The sequence below is a fragment of the Daktulosphaira vitifoliae genome, unplaced genomic scaffold (assembly GCF_025091365.1).
Source record: "Daktulosphaira vitifoliae isolate Bord-2020 unplaced genomic scaffold, ASM2509136v1 Scaffold_2, whole genome shotgun sequence".
Lineage (NCBI taxonomy): Eukaryota > Metazoa > Arthropoda > Insecta > Hemiptera > Phylloxeridae > Daktulosphaira > Daktulosphaira vitifoliae.
The window spans coordinates 37,355,513-37,377,775 of NW_026099573.1; the positions used below are offsets into that span (position 1 = coordinate 37,355,513).

The following is a 22,263-nucleotide window of genomic DNA, read 5'->3' on the forward strand; positions in this document are numbered from 1 at the left end:
AAAAAAAAAAAAAAAAAAAAAAAAAAAAAAACATCATAGTAAAATTAATACCTTCTCCGCTTCGCATCTAAGCTAAAAATATTGGGCCTGTTTATATTTTTTTATTGATTTGTAATAATTGAAAATAATTCTTCTTTTCAAAAATAAAATTTAAACTTTTATAGAATAAAACATCATCATCTTTATCACTATCTTCTAATAGGGATTTTTTTTTGAAAGAAATAAAATCTTTATTAAATTTCTTTAAACAATTCAACTATTTGTTTAGTATTTCACAATTGAACAATATTTCAGTTATTTTTACTAGTATTGCTAAATTATTATACCAGTTGAAATTGTACACTTTTAGTATTTAAATCTATTAAAACATACATCATTAAATTTACCAGCTGAGAATAAATCTTTAATTTTTCCATTTGTTTTGTTTTCAACCCAACTGTTAATATATTCACGTTGATGTTCTGGGTTTTCTTTGAAGTTTACTTTTTCCATTGTCGAATTTAAATATTTACATGTTTTATCAATATAATGTTGTTTAACTTTAAATGAATTATCGATGAACATTCCAGTAGCTATTTTTAATACATTATGTTCCTAAAAAAAAGGTATAAAATGCTATAATTAATGGAAACAAAAATTTTCTAAAATATATTATAAGATGAAATTTAAAAAAGAAAATTATTTGAGCTTGGTATAATTTTGGTTTTCTAGCTAAAAGAACCAAAATTACAGATTATCTTTATACCCAGACCTAACCTTAGTTAAATTATATTATAGATACATTATAAATGAAAAAAAAAAATTGGTCGTCCTGGATCTGGATGGGTTAAATCAACTAAATCAATTGAACAATAGATTTAAGAAAGAAATAAATATTTAAATGGTAAATTTTCTTTAATACTTAAGATTCCTTCAAGATGTAACAGTGGTGTATCTAGGATTTAATAATGGAGGAGGAGATACAGTCAGAAAAATTACCAATAATTTTATAATTTGTACCTTCCCTTTTACTAAATCCAATTATTTTTTAGATAAATACTGCAGTCAATGGGGTTTTCTTTTCATCCGTTCTTACTATGCTACTGAGATTTAATAACAAAAATAATTATAAGGTAAATGGTTGTAATTACGTTTAAATTATCTAAAAGTTCTTTATACGCATCTAATAAATGATTATCTTTGGTTAAATAAATTGTATTAATTATTTCATCAAATGTTTTTCCTGCTGCTCCAACACTAGCCATAAACATAATAACATGAATGCTGAATGGAGAATAAATTATATTACCATCTTGTTTGGAAAATTTCTGAAATAAAAATATATTATTAAAGAACTTATATAATAATAAATATATTATCATAGTAAAATGTATTTACCGAATATAATGATAGTGAAAAGTCATAGTTAGCTAAACTAAGTGAATCTAAATTGGTTATTACATCGGGCATATTTTTTTGATCTGTAACAATTATCCCTTACTAAATTATTTAATATTTATACAAAATTATTACTAGATAAGTTGATGTGTATAACTTATGTAAAAAATATGGCATAAAAAACTAGTAACAATTGTATTTAGATTTTTTATCTAGCAGTTCAATTTTTTTGAGTTACTAGGTTAAGTTTTCAATGCCAATTACTAATCTAGTATAAAAAAAGTTGCTGTAAAACACCAGTCATTAGAAAATTTACTATTATCATTCATAATTCATTAAAGTATTAAACTATTTTTTATTTTTTAATTAGCCCAAGAGATTATGAAAGAAATTAAATTATATTTTTCCAAAACTTTAAATAATTATGATTATTATCAGTTAATTAGTATAATAATTGTGTATATCAGTAAAAATAACCTACCCCTAAAATGTATATGTGTAAAATTTGTTATAGTAATCATCAATAACAAAAGTTTGTTCCTAGTGCAATTATATAGAGCCTACCTAAATTTATGTACCATTTTTGCTGTTTAAAGTAACTTTATATGAATTATTAATCTAAATTTTAGTATTTAATTTGATGTCTACTATTGCCTAATAGGGGAACCATAAGTGTTTAAGTCTCTACTATTAAAAAAATTCTCTAAAATTTTAAATTATAAACAAAGTATTATGAATGTTTAATATTTAATAATACAATTTATTTATCATATAATATTTGATTATTAAGTTTTTTTAATTATTTCATATTTCTAGAAAAATCATTTTAAAATATTGATTTTAATGCGGTAAAAAAGCTGTGTATGGTTACCATACGTTAAATAAATTATACAACATCTGAATTGTTATTGTAGTGTGAAATAGTTATGAATTTCTACTTACCGTTACTCATATTTGTAGTTAAATAACAATATAAAGACTACGATTTATTTTTTTTTGGAAAATTCTGCTAGTATTACTGTTTTATAAATAAATAAGTACAATAAACAAATAATTAAAATAGTTGATCAGAAAACTATTATAAAGGCGTATTCAGAATGAATGTTATTCATATGCGGCGAATATATTAATGATAAGAGTTATTAGATAACGAGGTTGATGTCATCTTTTTGTTGACAGTAATTATTAACTATTGATAGGATAATGTATTAAGTTAACTCATATATTTCTTGTTTACTTAGCAATAGTTAACCAAATCTTTAATCAATCATTATTTTTTTTAAATCATAGATTAAATAACTTATTTAAAATTATTAAAAAGTTTTTTTTAGTTTTTTTTATGACTCATATTTATAGTTACGCCGGAATCGGGCGGCAAGGGGGCAGTTTTCCCCTTGGTTAAAATACGAAGAGGCAAAAATTTTATTATGCTTACCCAATTGAATCTGAAAATAATTACAATGAATCTGGAAATAAATATAACACTACCATACTTAATTATTTAGCTATTCAGATTTTAGTATTAAAAAGTGTTGATGATGAATTTACCTAACTCGAGTAGAATATTAAAAAACAGTAGCACAGTAGAGTCGTGGCATAGCTGAGACAAGTATAGATGATTTTTGACATTGATTAAAATCACTATCATAAGAAACGTTAACAAATAGCATATACACAGTGATTTTAGCTTCGATGCGAAGCTGAGAAGGTATTAATTTTACTATGATGTGTTTTTTTTTTTTATGTCTGTTACCACTTTTTCTCAGCTCTCACCGAACCGATTTCTTTCAACGATATGTCTAAAGATCACAAATCGTATCTAGTCGAAGACATTACCCTCAAAAATTAAAAAAAATTTCCTCGTTCTCCGAAAATCTCCAAAAAAATTACAAATTTAAAAATCACTGATTTTTGAAATTTTTTCAATTTTTTTGAATTAAAACTGCTATAACTTTTTCAAAAATGAACAAATCAATATAATTTTTTTTTATAGATGCTTGATGTCTTTACCTATTATTTGGTATATTTTTTTTATAAATTTAATCCTTTACCAGCTCACATAGAGGGATTTAAAATGACAACTTTTTTATAAAAAAATAATTTTTTCAACTCAACTTTTGAAAGTGTTCCGGAAATACTGACACTTTTATATGTATCTTAAATTAAAGCTTATGCAGTGTACTTTATTATAAAAAAAAAAAATTGACCTCTGGACTTGTCTTCGTGGTGAAAATAGACATCAAAGTTAATAAAAAATTACGATTTTTGTAAAATAATTCTTTTTTACATTTTTAACTTTGTAATGCTAGAACTTATTGAAAAGTGTATGGATCAACAAAATTTCTTTATGAGAAATAATATTTTTTAATAATCCCTTTTTCATTCGATATACTTATTACTTATTACACTTATAAATCATAAAACTTGTAATCAGGATATAAATAAAGAAATAGAAGATCTCATGTAGCTTTTGGAATAATACACCATTTTTTTAAAATTAAACGCTATCTAAAGATTTGCATCGAAGCGTTTTACTTTGATAGTGATTTTAATCACTGTCAGATATCATTATACTTGATCCAACGTCACCACTGTGCCGCGACCCCCCTGTGCTGGGTTTTTTGTTAATTTAAACATTATTTTTCATTACAAAATGTTTAAATTCTCAAATATTTTGTCAGATAAAAACAAAATAAAAAGTATTTTGATACTGAATTATCGGAGTATTGTATTTTTAAAAATCAAAAAAATTATGCCAGTTTACTATGTAGCAGATCTAGTACATTGTAAACGAATCAAATTTTGTAATTGCTCAAATGAGGTATTATTCATCATGCAGCGGACTTTCTGACTTAAGTTTCAGGCTACTAGCTATTCGTTAGTTCCAAGCAGTGTCATATCTAAGAATTTGTCATGATGATCAAATTATTCTAGCTTTCCTAAGAATTTTATTAAATGTCTGCGTAGTAGGAGTAGTTACCTAAAACATCAATATAACGTACTTACTGTTTAAAAAATTCTTCAGTCCATGAGAGCACTGGTACTTTTACTTTGTAGTCAGTAACGTATATAGGGGTAGGTTTCTAGGAGTTTACCCTTCTCTGAAACTAGTTCAGCTATATAGTTTAGGGTAAAGTCTTTCACGGTTCTATCATCAACTTATAGTGAAAACTATTCTCGAAATGAAATTTTTCGTACGTTATTGTTCTTAAAAATATCTCATATAGTCGAGTGTATTGCCGTCATTTATTAATTATTAAAAAAAAATTATTTATTTTAATTTCAAACCGAGTTATTGGCTTTCGTTTGTATTGTTAACTAGTCTTGGTAAATTTTTCGATAAAAATACTACGAACCTGACGTTTTTTTTTTATAAACGAGAGGAAAATACTTCAATTTCTAGACTTCTTTTTACAACAGCGTTCCAGAAAACTACCCACTGTCCATATAACGTATTGTTTAAAAGAGGGTATTTGATAGTTTATACCCTATGCTTATAAAAGTAGAGAGGATGACATGAAGTAAGTAAACGACGTTTGGTTGGGCGGAGTTATTTTAATTAAATCCCTCTGTGTACGCAATTTCCTTTGTAAAAAATATGTATACAAATACTCGTTTATGTCTTTTTTGAATTCTTCTTATACGTTTTTTATTAAGATGAACACGAACTTCAGTCAAACGTTATTTGTTTTTGCAGCTGAGTTTCTATTAGTATAATTACTTAAAATCAAAAGTTGGACACATAAATATTAAACAAGAATGTGAATTTGAATTAATTAAATTTAATAGCATAATAGATTTGAAATTTTTAGTAAAAAATACTGTGTCTATCTCATTTCAAGTATACTTCAATAAATGTTTGGTTGTTGAGATAAATAAATTAGTATTGCTGTCAAAAACTATGAACATCGTAATAGACTTTTAATAGGTTTTGTTCGTGAAATTTATAAAGTTAAATGGACAACTTTAAAGTATGTCAAGTTATATCATATCCTACATGACATTAGAAAAAAAAGGAAATAGATTAAAATTGTAAGGTATATATATAATCAGTAGCAGAACAGCAATTTTTTTATATATTTGATCTCACCAACGTCCAAAAGTATATAATGTGTCATGATACAAAGATTTATAAAGGAGCTATTGCTTTTTACTATCTTAGTTCTGCAGGCCTTTTCACGTTGATTATAAGTAACCCTTCGTATACTTTTCGTGATTTCTAGTCTTTTTTTGTTACTACCAAAATAGAACACTTTGAAATCAAACTTTTACAATAATTTTTTATTTTTACTAAACCATTCGAGTAATTACATAGTAACACTGTAGTACATTATGTTGCAATACTTAAATGTAAAAAATATTGTGGTAGATTATTAGTCATGACTGAGGTAAGATTTAAATAATATTAAAACGCACTGCAACTAAAAAGTTTTAGACGAGTATATAGTAATAGTTCATAATGAGCAATTAAAACGTTCAACTTGAAATACAAGTGTGTTTTGCTATTCAGAGATAACGTATTTAACACATAGTTATCACTTTATGTTTACAAAAATTACCCAAGTAAATAATTGTTATAAGTCTATAGTTTTTATCAGTTAATTAACGGATTACATATCAAAATTAAAAATAATTGCGCGAATGGCCTTCATCGATAATAAAACATGGGCGTATTTTATTTTAATTTTTAGTTGTTTATTGATCACGTCTACAAGTATATACAAAAAACCTCTGAAGATGTTTTTAACTAAAGGAAAATTAACACAGAAAAATATGTCACAATTATTGTATATTTTTTGATTGACTTAGATCATGGTTCTTAAAAAATATGTTTAAAAAACTGATTAAAACAAAAGTAAACATTGTAAAACGTTTAAATTGACCCATAAAACCAATATAAACTTTAAAATATTTAAACACGGTGTGTTAAAATGTAACAATACTGATTTACACACTATTATTGTTAAGAATTTGATAGAAGTTTTCCAGATGTATTAAAATAAAAATTAATTTAATTAATCATTTTATATTTATAATAACTTTAAATCAAAGTGATTTATTTGAAATGTTAACAAAATTTTAATTACTCCTAAACGATTTTAATTTTATTTAGTTTAAATAATTTTAATAATTATACCATTAATAATAATCAAAGGAATAATCGAATAAGTATAATGTGTGTTTTAGATTTTTTTCTACGAAGTTGTTTAAAAAGTATTAGTAAATTTTAAGTAAATAGCTGTAAAATTCTAAATATTTAGTAATTTCTATTATAAAGAATAATTAGAGTATTTTGACTGAATTCTTAAAACTACAGTTTTAAAATATTAGATTCACAGGCTAAATTAGGGAAGTTAACTAAAAAGTACAAAATTTTGAAAACAATAAACATATTATTTTATGAAAACATTTTTAGAATAAGGATTCATTAATGTAGCACCATAAAAATGTTTTATTGTAGTGGAGCTTATGATTAAAGCGAATGATTTTATATTATATTTACTTGTTGACTTAATAACCATTTTGTTTTCTTCGAATTATAAAAAATAAGGTTAAGGATTTTTTTTTAAGTTGTTATTGGAAACTGCCAATGGTGTTTTTGAAAACTGTTATACTTCTTCGAGCGTTCTTACTAACTTTGAACAAATGAATGTTGAAGTTCTTGATATATATGATGGTGATAATGGCAAATTACATTGACATTTATTTATTTTTGAATTTAGTTATTTAATTTTTCCATTTTAAATTTAAATTACAATTTTCTAAATTAATATTAAAAAAAGTTGGTTTTTCTAATTATTTGTAGTCAAAGTCATGTAAAATCACAGTTGTATGTAAATATTTAAATTGTGAATAATATTCAGTGTTCCTGTAACTAATAATAAAAAACCAAACGAGCTTTAAAATTAATTATTTTTAAAAATGGATATAGGCCACAGTATTATGCACTAAATAAGTTGGATATATCTAAAAATGATGAGTTCATTTTACAAACATTGTTGTTTTGCAACATTGTTTTAACTTATCTTCTGTGAAATTAGTGATTTTATATGTACAAACATTGGGCTGAAAATTTTAATAAGATAGAAATATTCATTTTGAATTTTTCATGGAAATTCAATAGGTGTTTTTATTTTATTAACTGACGAACAATTTAGGAGACTTAATAAATTTCAGTGCTTTTTTAATTTTGATTTCTTTCAACAATTTCCCAAACACTTACTAAATTCTTCTAAAAACTGTTCATTTTGATGTTGTTATGAATAATTCAAAAGTTCGCGCCAGTCATCTTTATTAGCGATGTAATATCATATTCACTTTATTATGTTTGTATTAATATAACATTTTAATTTACATATTATAACTGAGAGCGAATGAGAATTAGATCTATTGCGTTTTTTTTTTATATGCATCTGACAATGATAAGCATTGTAAAAATGTTTTATTTTTAAGTTTCATTATAGTACTACCATACGATAACCGTTCAAATGATGTGGTGTATTGTGGAATTGTTGTTTGCCGTGGGAAAAATAGAATATTTCTCAGGGGTGCAAAAGGAAAACGAAGGGCAAAAATTACGCCGATTACAAGTCTTCAACAGCCCGTGAAATTGGCTGCAGGCACATTCGCATCTACTTATGATCGTTTCTTTTTCATTCGGAATTCATTGCCACGGCAAAACATGACAATAAATGGTCGACCATTATATTATTATTGTCTCCGCACGTTTTTTGTACATTTCGATTTTCATTGCACACGTTTTTCAGATGTACCTATTGCAATAACTTTCTCGTTTGATACAATATGATTTAATATTATTAGCAAAATGCGTTTCTTTAGTCTTAACTTAAATTATAAATAATTAATAGTTTTAAAATTAAATTATTTTTGTGTTTATAAAATTAAGTGCTGGTGAAGATACTGCAAATAATAAATTGTCATATCAATAAATCTATTAGCGTAAAATATTCGTTAATGACCATAAAATATAAAATTGCAATAGAAAATTTTAGTTGGTAAACTTTATAAAACTAAGAACTATCAGTAAGAAAACGAAACATTAACTTTTCCTTAAAATATATCTTCTAAATGGCGGTCCATTGTTTTGTACGGACTTTAATATAGGTTGTCTTATCTGTTCAAAGCAAGAATTAACATTTCATGTTGTCCATTTGTTCAAAGGGGTAAACGCGTGGCATTATTAATCCAAAGATGTTTACTCTATCGGAGACTATGCAAATGGGCTATCAATAATTACCAAGTCTTATCAAGTCTTCGAATTAAGACATGATATTTCTTGGAGGAAGGTGGTAATGATCGGGAGATAGAAACCGCATAGCAAGTGTAATATTCTTGTGATACCACAACGATAACCAACCGGATGTTCGGTCGAAATCATAAATGCCAAAATAGGACCGTTATTCTTAATCGACAAGTTCTCTCAAAGGCGCTGATTGTGTTGCTTGCTTACACCCTCGCCCGTTTAAATCGATAGGTACTTATTGTATAATCGTCTAAACTACAAAAGTGTTAAATAATGATAGTCTAAAACCGTCTTTTTGGAATCATCAACAATTTACTGTTATATTGCAATATCTTACAATAGCGTACTATGAATTGTATACACTAATACTCAAAAGTCTTACGTGCTCAATCAACAACTATTCACTTATGTATTTTTGAAAGGTGTTTTCGAATCATCTATGCGGATCCAAATATAGACATTTAAGTCTATCATAACACTAAATGTCTTTCAAAAAATGATATAAAGATTCATTTTGAAGTTTGATCATCGGAGGTAGAAGAAGTTCCTTCAATCGAAGAGTTTAATTCCATTCATATAGAACCACAATATTTTGAAAACAAAATTACAATCGTATTGTAAAATAAGTTTTAGGCAACTAATTGTAAATTAGAAACTAATTTAAAACATAATTGTCGTGATAAAATATTTTGCTATGTGGTCATTAACAATTATGGTTATTTGTACTTGATATTAAAGGTCTGAGCTTACTATTTGATAAAGTATGCGTGGAGAAAATAGTTGGGAATTTATAATGAATATTACTACTTTACCCTAACATTGTGTACTAGTAATACAATCATTGGGTCATGAGTGATTTGAATTGTGCAGCTTAATATTACAAGTTGTCGCGCGAAAGTGCAGTGTGAAATTGTAATATGCCTTTGGGTGAAGTGTTTGCCTTTGTAGTAGTTATTTATACTCAAGTAAAAATCACTTATACTGTAAACAACTTTGCTGTACATAACAGTTATCAACGTGTTAACTACGAATTTAGGTCAACTCATTACGTTATGGATTACAATTTGATGCATTTTAAATAAAAACTTGTTGATTTTTTATATTTGTTCTAAGACTTAGACAGTAAATTTAACAAATTTAGTCTGTGTCAAAAACAATTTTGTCCGTGTACATTCTATTACAATGTGTCAAGAGATCAAGTTTTGTAAAACCCGAATAAATTTTCTTACTTTTCGACAAGTCGAACATAAACCCAGTGCACCCACACACACTGTGGTACCTTTATAGCATTCTAACACTTTTCAGTTGAGTGTGTGCATAGAGTTCGCACAATAGGTAACGTGACTTGAATTTAAATTTCTAACTTATACCATTGCACTTTATTTTATGATTAAAATATTATTGTCACACGGCGATATTAGCGCACGTTTATCGTGTGTACGCGTTTGTTGTTGGATACACTAAGACCTCAGCTAGTCCTCTTCCTGCTGAAGATTAGACCGATAAGAAATAAGAAAACAGATACGCGTAACATTAAATCCTGTACTTTGTTTTATTCGATGCCACCTAAGCCCTCAGACAAACGAAATAAGTTGTCACGCTCACAATCACATAAATAAACTCCAATTACATACATTTTACTTTAAAAAAAACAACTCATCAATACTTTTCCGCCTAAGGTTCAAAAATGTGTGACACATTCGCTGAAAGTTGTTTTTTTCGTTGAAAAACGTAAAACAAATTTTATGTAAAAACTTTGATGTTTGCTTTAATATCACTAATATGACTAAAAACAAATTATGTTTTTATACAAAAAATATCATAAGAATTTTATAAGGTCTTATAAAACATTACTAGTTTTTGTGTATTTCTAACACTCGCTGCGTTTTTTGTAACATTATATGGTGAGCAATGCGAGAGTCTTAATACACTTTATACAAATATAAATCAAATTAATTGTGTAATATTTGCATATAAATTTATTCTGTTCAACACATTTATAAATTTAACGTTACAGAGCAATTTTTCTAAAATAGCCGTTTGCTATTAGCTATTTCGCTTTAAAAATTGTCGATAATTCATTAACTATTTTATTTACATGTTGATTAATATTCCGTTCTATTCACTTGATCGCTTATGATTAATCGGATTAACATACGTGGTATTAGCGTTTCCCATCACGATTATTACACATATAATAGTACTAAACAAAACAAAACATTTAAGCGCACGCATTTTTTAAATTATAATTTAAACATCCATAATAGTAAATAAAATATAATAATAATTATGATTAAAAAACTGATAGAGCAATAACTGAAGCACTTAAACATGATAAATAACGACGTAAAACATAACATTTTGGTGATTCATTTTATTTTATTTGTCGAGTTACTCATTTTACCGACAGACTAAGCTTTCGTTATCGGCTGCACACTCTCCGTCCGGCGGTGACATGAACACTTTTCCATTACCACACACACATAACTGATAAACGCTAGGCAATTTATCTCGCATTAGTGTTGGCCCGATGTTTGATTTACTAGGTGACGAATCGACCGAAGAAGTTTTCAGCCCTTTAAAGAACACTTTGGCGGCATCTATTTGGATCTGGACAATAATAAAAAATAATTGTCACGTTTTTGTATAGCAATATTATAAACAATTATTATTGGAATACTATTAGTATATGCTTTGAGCAATTTTCTCAAGTGGTCCTAACACAATGTAATGTACGCAAAATCATAATAATTGTCAAATAAAAATATTGTTGGGTCAAGTATAATGTTATCTGACAGTGATTATAATCTCTATCATAAAAAACGCTTCGATGCAAATCTGTAGATAGTGTTTAATTTAAAAAAAATTGCTGAATTATTTCAAAAGCTACATGAGATCTCCTATTTTCTTATTTATATCCTGATTACAAGTTTTATAATTTATAAGTGTAATATATTATTTAAAAAAAAAGTATGTTGAATGAACGAGGGATATAAATATTAGTTCTCATAAAAATATTGTATTGATCCATATACTTTTCAATAAGTTATAGCATTATAAAGTTTTAGTTTTTTAGTTTTAATTATTATTGAGGTGGACATAATGCCCATGCACTCAGACCTGTTGGTCCATTGTGCGCACCCCATACCGAATGCATTATAAAGTTAAAAATATAAAATATAAAATAGAGAATTTTCACACAAAAATAGTATTCGGTAACTATTTTCACCGTGAAGACAAAATAAAGTCCGAAATTTTTTTTTCCATAATAAAGTATATTACATTAGCTTTAATTTAAGATATATATAAAAGTGTCAGACTTTCCGGAACACTTTCAAAAGTCAAGTTGAAAAAGTTGTTATTTTAAATCCCCCCTGTGGGCAGGTAAAGGGTCAGATTTATAAAAAAGATATATACAATGATAGGTAAATACAACGTGCATTTATAAAAAAATATATTGATTTGGTCATTTTTAAAAAAGTTATGGCAGTTTTAAGTAAAAAAAATTGAAAAAATTTCAAAAATCAGTGATTTNACAACGTGCATTTATAAAAAAATATATTGATTTGGTCATTTTTAAAAAAGTTATGGCAGTTTTAAGTAAAAAAAATTGAAAAAGTTTTTGAAAATTATCGATTGTTAAATTTGTAATTTTTTTGGAGGTTTCCCCCATTTACTGGGAACGATGGAAATTGTTTCAATTTTTGAGGGTAATGTCTTCGACTAGATACGATTTGTGAACTTTTGATGTATTGTTGAAAGAAATCGGTTCGGCGAGAGCTGAANAAGAAAAAAAAATATTTAGCAAATTAAGAAAATAGTCAAAGATGTCTTGAACTGGTACGATTAACAATTAAATACTAATCGAAAAGTTAAAAAAATTTTTCAACATTATTATTCGAAGTAAAATCTTCTAGTAGTCAATAATAAATCAATCATCCTAAGTTACTATAAGTACATTGTAGGTAAGCATTCACAATATTTTTTACTCTTTTATAAATTTTAACTATAATTACTTCGGCCTCAAATACCACCGCATTTTTCCACTTTATGCTCTTCAGTCCAATTGTTAATTGTTCACGTCAATAATTATTTGACCTATAAAACGGAATCATTTTAATATAAGTATTATTTAAGATATAGAAGACATAAATTTCTATAAACTAAAAATTATTTCTTTTAGGTATAATCTGAAGATGAGTAAAAATTACAAAAAATAAAATATGCGTAATCATAGGCGTATTTATGGGAGGAGGGATACGAGTAAAAACATCCCCAGGATCTAAAAATATTTGTATATTGAACCATATGAAGGAGGTAAAACAATTATTTTTATGTAAGCCCCTCCTAAAAAAAATAAAAGGTACTGTTCCACAGTGTCTAATAATAGAAATATCAAATAGAAAAGTTATCCGACGTTGATAAATGCTTATCTGATGAATTTATGTTATGCTATTATTTACAATGTTAATGAAGGTATACATATGTATAACTTTTGAGTACAATTACGATTACAAATATTGAATTAGCGAGTTGAAGAGAAATGAATTAGAGATGTGCGCTAATAATAATATATTGACACATTTTTTTTTATTGCTTTATCAGCCCATTAAGGGCCATAGCGGTCTTCCCCAAAGGAGGAGGTTTCTTAACCATTTATACTCCGGGACGGGTGGTTAGTTCGCTGCCGGAGAGAGGGGTGGCGACTCCAATTACCAAACTGATCTCTTGTTCGACAAATAAAGCCGCCCGTGACCGAGATTCGAACCCGAGGCAGTGCGCGTCAAACACTGCTGCGTTACCGACTCGGCCACCCCGTCCCTCTTTATTTAATAATATTTATTTAATAATAACAATAATTATTTATTTTTGCTGACGATAAAACTTAAACGTATAAATTTAGATCAAATTTATTTTTAAAATTGTCATCTGAAATTTTTTCTTAATTTTTAAATAAGTTTAATCTACACTAAAAGCTGCTTTGATTAAAAACAAAAAAAAATTAATATGACATTACAATAGAATAGGCAATAAAAACTTTGATAATTATACCAATTTAAATTATTCTTGAATATATGTTAAAAACTAGAACAGTTTAATAAATTCATTCCAAGATAATGCGTTTCAAAATAATAATTATAACGATGTTTACCTTCTTGCTCATCATTTATTACGCGAAAATCTGGTGTGAGTCGATCAACGGGAATTTCAATTGTACATAAACATATTTTATCATTGTTAGGGCGGAGTTCAATCCAACACTAAATTTAGTTATTGGAGATAATAGAAGATTTACTGTTAACAGAATTTTAAATGAATTTAGAACGTGGAGGCGTGGATTAGATAAACCCAACCGACGTATAATCAATGTTATGTTTAATTTCATAAACTGCGGGTATAAGTAAACATTAAAAATTATGTAAATGTTTGGTATTTTACTTCGAGTTATCATAGCCGAGTTAATTTTTTATGTAAAACATCAATCGCTTATAAAAATATTTGAAATATCCACAAAATGATGGGATATAAATTTTTACAGATTCTAATGAAAATGGTCTCTATTGATGTCAAAATCAACATAATAAAAAACTACCTGTTTCAAAAATCAACACATCGGTCTCAACAACACGCTTAATGTCGTCGTTGTCCGTGACGAGCTTACCAAGATATTACATTTATTTATTTATTTTTTATTATTGGTCGATAACAGTTTTTGGTTTAGTGCTTCGGAAGATATTAACAATTTTGCACATAGGCAAGAGGAGGAGAGCGGCTGAGAAATGATTAATGATAAAAATAGTAACATAATCGCTTTACCTCCAGTCTATATTTTAAAATGCTAATAACTTCAAAGAAATTTGACCAAAAATTAATCATGTCAATGGGTTTGTGAATAAATTAATATTTAAAATTTTGAACAAAAATTACACGACTATTATTTAATGATTTGAACAATTAACAATTCATTATAAAATTAAAATTATCCTTTGGGTCAGAAGTCTAATAATAATGAATCTGTAGATAATATTATTCTATGGTTGAGTGAATATTTAAATACATATTGTAATAACGTCGTACAATAAGATTTCATAGATCTCTGTGAATTTGTATTTCATTCATAGCAATATCCGGATTTTAATATAATATTTTGATGTATCAGTTATACTTGTACATTTATTACAATAAAAGTAAATTATTTCTTTGATAAAGTATAGTAAATATTAAAATATGATAAATTATGATTTTTATATGTTTTTATACATTTTGTGTCAAATATTTAATTAATTTAAATAAAATAAATTGTTTAATTTTCCAATTCAAATAATGCAATAACTTTGTGTTTTATGTTTTCTGAAGTAAATATCTGCTACACGAAAACTGTAAAAAGTTACTTCATCAATAAAAAGGGAGTAAAATTGACACTTTTAGTACTCATGAAAGATTCTGTCAGGGACTGCACTATCAATTTATTCTAAAGTACAATTTAATTGCTACTTGATGTTAAAAAACTGATAAATCAAAAGAAGTTTACCTCAAGTCGTGTCGGGAATCCGACCTAACTAATGGTGTTTGTACACTGCCATCAAAAACTGCACCTCCTAATCCTGGAAAAACATTAGTCGTTCAATTACTTCTACATTTTTTTCGTATTTTACTCTTCGAATCTCTACAGATTCAAAACCGTTTTACTATTAAGCTGACAAAATACCTGTTACTTTTAGCTCTTGAGCACCAACGATGACTTTGCTACGATCAGCCGAAAATAACGTTTCCCCTCGAGTATCCGTAACTTTAAATGTTGTCGCCGCACACTCAAGATTGTCTTTTGCTGTAAAAAATGAATTCAATCTAAGATTTTTGATTTTAATTATTTTTTTAAAGTGTTTTATAAGTGACTAATAAGATTCTAGAAAGAGTATGTAATACTAATTTTTTTCGTAAATAATTTTATAGAATACTAATTTTTTTAGATTTATAAGTATCAATAATAACAATTTAACTTGATTAATAAAAATAAAACTAATTAAATTTATATATTACACATTAATGATTAGTACAAATAAGGACTTTAGAAGATTGGATATTTAATTACTAATGAATTATAATGGAAATAGAAGTTTCAACAATAAATTTGTGTTATAATAAAAATGCTATAGTTTTCTAAATTCGTTAAATTTAATAATAATAATAAAAAAATCTTGAATTTCATAATTTAGCAATTAGTTTTTACATTTAAAGTATTTATGATCGATTTACAAACAGAGAATTTTAATTATATTTATATTATTAATTTCGTTTTCAATTTACTTAATTTAAGACTGTTGACAAGTCTGCCTTGAGAATTCCTGGCAAAAATGGAAACATTGGCCGAAGACTCCACAGTGATGGGGTAGCCGGTACGCGAGCGGATCGTTGAAGCTATTAGCCTGTCCAGTACTACAGTGTGACCAGATAACCTAATGCCACCATTTACTATTTTTAAGGTACCCATTCCTTCCTGTAAAAAGAAAACAATTATATTCACAAATTATATTTTAGTAGTGTTAAAATTCATTATAGAGAATTTCTCTTACAGTTAGTGTATAATCTTATTATATAATAAAATACTGAAAAATTAACCAATGCTGGAAAAATTACTTAAAGACGTACGATTTTCAAATTTTTTTTTTTTAATGAAAGAACTTAATGACGTTATTTTAGAAAATTATAATTATGGAATTATTGGCGTATATATGAAAATTTTTTTTAGCTCACCATAAACGTTTAAACATTTCTAAAAAAACGCTCATTTTTATCAGTGTTTTTCGATTTAAATCCTGAAAATTTTACCAAACTTGTCCAGAAACATTTCAAAGGTACTCTGAAAATTTCGTTTGAATCTGTTTTTTTTATCGAGTTATGAGGTACTTTTTTCGGTCCATGCACATATTTTTTAGTAGGTTTGATTTTGCTTTGCGCATCACAATTCGTTTAAATTGTATGTTTGTATGTGTAGTTGGCACTAATTACACGGAATTTAAAGATTATTAAGTTTTGTTTTGTCTATCTTTTGTTTAGAATAATAATTAGTATATTATTATGAAATATGATTGTGAATACACATAAGTATTTTGTTGTCAAAATTATTATTTTACTTACAAGTGCTAGGTACTCCTATCGGAATCAGCGGTCTACCTGTAAGGACAGCCCGAAGATCCTAACGCGTCTACAGCACGCGAGGCATGCAGGGCACCGGGTTTGGGCGGATCCTCAGCCAAGTGAAACTTAGTAATTAATTAATTAAAACTATTTACAATACTCGTTCACGTAATAGTTGAAATTAATAAAAATAATTTTTTTTGTATAAAAAGAAGGTATATGATTTTTTGAGGAATAAAGGTTTATTTATATTGTTATATTTATTTTAAATTTAATTTACACCCATCGATAAGTAAACAAAAGTACTATTAAATAATGACGAAAAAACATCAGTCATTTTAATATCGTTGCGCTGTTTGAATGACAATGTAATATAGTTGCCGAACAGAAATATTTAAAAAACTGAAATATGCAAAGACAACGCTGTTGGTGTTGGGTTTTTTGAATAAAACAATAGAAAAATGAAGAACAATACATTTTTCAATGTAACAAAAAATTTGCCTGTGTATGCCAAAATGGTAAATAACGCAAAGAATCATTCAGTCAAACATTTGTCAAAGGAATTTCTGATGATAGAACGATATATAATATACTTTTTTATGATTTACTTTTATTTTAAGTTATTGTAATATTTTAATTATATTATAACTTATAATATTATTATTTAAAATTTTATAATTTATAATTTTTAAAATTAAAATTCTGTGTTAAAATCAAAGTACAATAAATGTATGTTATTTATTATTATTTTTTTACTTGTTTTTCTCATCATTTTTTTCCATAGAGTGACAAATATTATTTAGAGCAATTTGGACTTTTACAATTATTGTACCTCCTGGACCGTTGACCCAACCTGCCTTCGTTCGATAGTCAAACTGATTTTATTGAATTGGACAAGGACAATATTTGTGGGGTATCAGAAATTGAAACAATTAATTTTTTTTGATAGTTTGATCAAACACTAATTTAGTGCTCGCTACTTTTCTGAATACTGCTCACAAGTAACGTTAAAAAGACAATTAGTTTTGTCAAATCAATTTCATACAAAAGTATTGTATAACATTAACAATTATGTATAAGGAACATTAATGTTCTCAAATATCTAAACAATTATGATGATTTCCATTGTTTAATGTGAAAAATTGATATTAATTATGGTCTTCTAAATATGTTTTTAATACCATAGAAAATATATGTAAAGCTTCAACTACGTAAATTGGATATGAAAACTTTCTTAGAAAAATAATTGTTGAATTTAAAAAAGAAAAAAGCAAACCATAAATCTAATTTGTTTAAAAAATAGCGAAGGGGAAAATTTTAAAACGTTAGACTACATTACGTTAAGATTTTATGAGATCACTTTTTCTACGAAAATGTAGAGGAAAACTTTTTAACAAATTATATTGGTTTCATATAAGTTGAAGAGACATTTGTAATACTATAAAGTATACAAAAGTTTAGGTTTCGACTTAATATGATAAGGATTGGAAGAAAAAAAAGTTAATAATTTTTTCAACTCTGTGGGTAAAATAAAGAATTTATTACGTATATTAAATTTTTACTTAAATAAGATAAGTTAAAATTTGTTTTTTATTTTTAATTGAAAATATATGAAACGTATGAAAGACGCAAGCTATAAAATGTTTCTTTATGAGAATCTATATTTTTACAAATCATAACATTTTTTTTATGAATTTATGAAAAACTTATTTTAAAAAATTGCAGTTAGAGTATAGATAAAACGTGTAGCTTTAAAATGTTCAATTTCGATTGATGTTTGCTGAATTTTACTATCTGTGTCATGACTTATTTTAAATTATTCATAATTGTACTATATTACTGTCACAGTTTTTGATGATAAGTATGATAGCTTGATACACTGGTGATTATATATATATATTGAATAAACTTTTGAAGCAGTCTCAAAAAAAGAAAATACCACAGCGTATCTTGTTACACTGCGATGACTTCGATCAATCATTTGTATAGTATACTTGGGCGGGGAATTCATTTAAGACAGAACTTGTAATGATGGAGGTGATATAGAAAATAATTTTTGGGCAATTATTTCAAACTCAAAGTATTCTAAATATATTTGTTAAAAATGTAAATTGATAAAAAAATATAAGTTTTATACTTCTCTGAATTTTTTTTCTTAGCTACAAGATAATTCTATAGAAATATGTGCAACTATGAATTTTTTAACATAATCGTGATTTTTTATCCAGTCCAATGAAATTTAGTATACTTTGTAAAACGATGCATATTTCTTTAAGCTAATAAAAATACTTCTATATTTAGATTCTTTAAAGCATATTGCATTCATTTCATTCAATTATGTAATATACCTTTTGAATGTTTCTATTCACTGTCATGTTAAATGTCAGTATTGTGGTGTAATTTATTGTAATACTGAAATCAAACATGTATTGATGTTCAATTTGTGAATATGATAGTTAATAATAAATATTCTCCGGTTGGAAAAGTCGTCTCCGAATGGCACAAATGTGAAAAGTTATTTAACAATTAAATAAAAAACAAAGTCAATAAATAAATTTGGATCTAGTGGAGGCGGAAGAATAACAGTTCTTACTCCTTATATGATAAGCTTATTACACGCACTACCAAAACTTTTAGTTAATTTGTATATTTCATTATCATTATTAATAACTGCTTTAAATACCTATTAAGTGCATTATAGAAGTATTTAACAAATAAGTTTATTTCTTTATTTTCATGCGTATAATTTTTTAATCCATGTCTGTGAACAACAATAACAAATTGTACATGAATACTGCAATTATAAAACTATATCTTTTCATATTATTTTTAACCATTAAAAAGATAAATTAGATTAAAGTTATCGAAGAGCTTTTATTTTTACTAATAACATTTCTCGTTGACACCGAATCAAAGTGAACTAAACGTATTATATTTGTGTCAACAAAACACCTCTGGGGACAGTTTCAAACGAAGTTATTTGCATTTTCTTACCAAAGTCACAGTTATTGTCTTGTTTGCAGCTAGCAATATTTTTAAGTTTTTCAGGAATTTCTTCTTTTCATTTTAGACTTAATTTACATTCAATCTTAATAGACCTCGCAGCAAAACTTGGAAATTATATTGTTGTATTTTATATCTCGGTTAAAAAACTCTATTAAACGAATGAAGTAGAAAATCCGTTTATAGCACTTAAATGAGCGTGGTTTGGATGTTAAAAAAAACCCAGCACAGGGGGGTCGCGGCACAGTGGTGACGTGGTATAGATGGATCAAGTATAATGATATCTGACAGTGATTAAAATCACTATCAAAAAAATACGCTTCGATGCAAATTTTTAGATAGTGTTTAATTTTAAAAAATTGGTGGATTATTCCAAAAGCTACATGATCTGCTAGTTCATTATTAATATCCTAATTAAGATAAAGTATGTCGAATGAAAAAGGGATTATTAAAAAATATTATTTCTCATAAAAAAATAATGTTGATCCATACACATTTCAATATGTCATAGCATTATAAAGTTAAAAATGTAAAACATAAAATCGAGAATTTTCACACAATAATAGCATTCGGTAGCCATTTTCACCGTGAAGATAAAATAAAGTCCGAAATTTTTTTTTCGCATAATAAAGTAAATTACATTAGCTTTAATTTAAGATATATATAAAAGTGTCAGACTTTCCGGAACACTTTCAAAATTTAAGTTGAAAAAGTTCTACTTTCTACATGCATTTTTTAGATTTGAACCCCCCTCGTATATAGGGAAATGGTCGGATTTAAAAAAACAGTATGTCAAATGAAAGATGTATATAAATACTACTCCTCATGAAAAAATTGTACTGATCCATACATTTTTCAAAAAGTTATAGCATAATAAAGTTAAAAATGTAAAATACAAAATCGAAAATTTTCACACAAAAATAGCATTCGGTAGCCATTTTCACCGTGAAGATAAAATAAAGTCCGAAATTTTTTTTTTGCATAATAAAGTATATTACATTAGCTTTAATTTAAGATATATATAAAAGTGTCAGACCTTCCGGAACATTTTCAAAAGTTAAGTTGAAAAAGTTAATTTTTTGTGAAAAAGTTGTCATTTTAAATCCCCCCTTGTGGGCAGGTTAAGGGTTAAATTTATGAAAAAAATATACCAAATGAAAGGTAATGATATTATACATCTATATAAAAAAGAATTATATTGATATGTTTATTTTTGGAAAAGTTATGGCACTTTTAAGTAAAAAAAATTGAAAAAATTTCGAAAATTAGCGATTTTTAAATTCGTAATTTTTTTGGAGGTTTCCCCCATTTACGGGGAACGAGGTAATTTTTTTCAATTTTTGAGGGTAATGTCTTTTACCCTTTACAATTTGTGATCTTTTGACGNATAGCATTATAAAGTTAAAAATGTAAAAAATAAAATCGAGAATTTTCACACAATAATAGCATTCGGTAGCCATTTTCACTGTGAAGATAAAATAAAGTCCGAAATTTTTTTTCTACATAATANCCATTTACGGGGAACGAGGTAATTTTTTTCAATTTTTGAGGGTAATGTCTTTTACCCTTTTACACTTTTCAATAAGTTATATCATTATAAAGTAAAAAATAAAAAAATAAAGTCGAGAATTTTCACACAAAAATAGCATTCGGTAGCCATTTTCACCTTTAAGATAAAATAAAGTCCGACATTTTTTTTTTTGCATAATGAGCATATTACATTAGCTTTAATTTAAGATATATATAAAAGTGTCAGACCTTCCGGAACATTTTCAAAAGTTAAGTTGAAAAAGTTCTACTTTCTATATGCATTTTTTATATTTGAAGCCCCCCCATATATAGGGAAATAGTCTGATTTAAAAAAAAAGTATATCCAATGAAAGATGTATATAAATACTACTTCTCATGAAAAAATTGTATTGATCCATACATTTTTTAAAAAGTTATAGCACTTTAAAGTAAAAAATGTAAATTATAAAATCGAAAATTTTCACACAAAAATAGCATTCGGTAGCCATTTTCACCATGAAGATAAGATAAAGTCCGAAATTTTTTTTTTTCATGATAAAGTATATTACATTAGCTTTAATTTAAGATATATATAAAAGTGTCAGACTTTCCGGAACACTTTCAAAATTTAAGTTGAAAAAGTAAATTTTTTGTGAAAAAGTTGTCATTTTAAATCCCTCTTTGTGGGCAGGTTAAGGGTTAAATTTATGAAAAAAATATACCAAATAAAAGGTATTGATTTATGCATCTATATAAAAAATAACTATATTTATTTGGTTATTTTTAAAAAAGTTATAGCAATTTTAAGTAAAAAAATNATTTATGAAAAAAATATACCAAATGAAAGGTAATGATATTATACATCTATATAAAAAAGAATTATATTGATATGTTTATTTTTAAAAAAGTTATAGCAATTTTAAGTAAAAAAAATTGAAAAAATTTCGAAAATTAGCGATTTTTAAATTTGT

General features: G+C 26.3%; 2 protein-coding genes across 5 annotated transcripts in view; both read right to left on the bottom strand.

Annotated features, from left to right (window-relative positions):
* The window catches only part of LOC126897641 (leukocyte elastase inhibitor-like), a 9,123-nt gene extending 6,636 nt beyond the window's left edge, over window positions 1–2,487 (bottom strand). Inside the window, exons 1-4 of one of the 2 annotated variants that reach the window (XM_050671391.1) lie at window positions 2,320–2,486; window positions 1,378–1,460; window positions 1,131–1,307; window positions 387–594 (exon numbers count right to left, since the gene is read on the bottom strand). In XM_050671391.1, coding sequence (XP_050527348.1) covers window positions 387–594; window positions 1,131–1,307; window positions 1,378–1,460; window positions 2,320–2,329 — 478 coding nt within the window. In that variant the 5' untranslated portion in view covers window positions 2,330–2,486. Of the gene's footprint in view, window positions 1–386; window positions 595–1,130; window positions 1,308–1,377; window positions 1,461–2,319 lie in introns of both variants that reach the window. The other variant, XM_050671392.1, reaches the window with a different exon arrangement.
* A 12,666-nt stretch (window positions 2,488–15,153) lies between these two features.
* Window positions 15,154–22,263, bottom strand: part of LOC126897630 (gamma-sarcoglycan) — a 63,333-nt gene continuing 56,223 nt past the window's right edge. For all 3 annotated transcript variants that reach the window (XM_050671371.1, XM_050671373.1, XM_050671372.1), the window contains 3 exons: window positions 15,950–16,139; window positions 15,351–15,470; window positions 15,154–15,246 (listed from right to left, as the gene is read on the bottom strand). In XM_050671371.1, coding sequence (XP_050527328.1) covers window positions 15,170–15,246; window positions 15,351–15,470; window positions 15,950–16,139 — 387 coding nt within the window. In that variant the 3' untranslated portion in view covers window positions 15,154–15,169. The remainder of the gene's footprint in view (window positions 15,247–15,350; window positions 15,471–15,949; window positions 16,140–22,263) is intronic.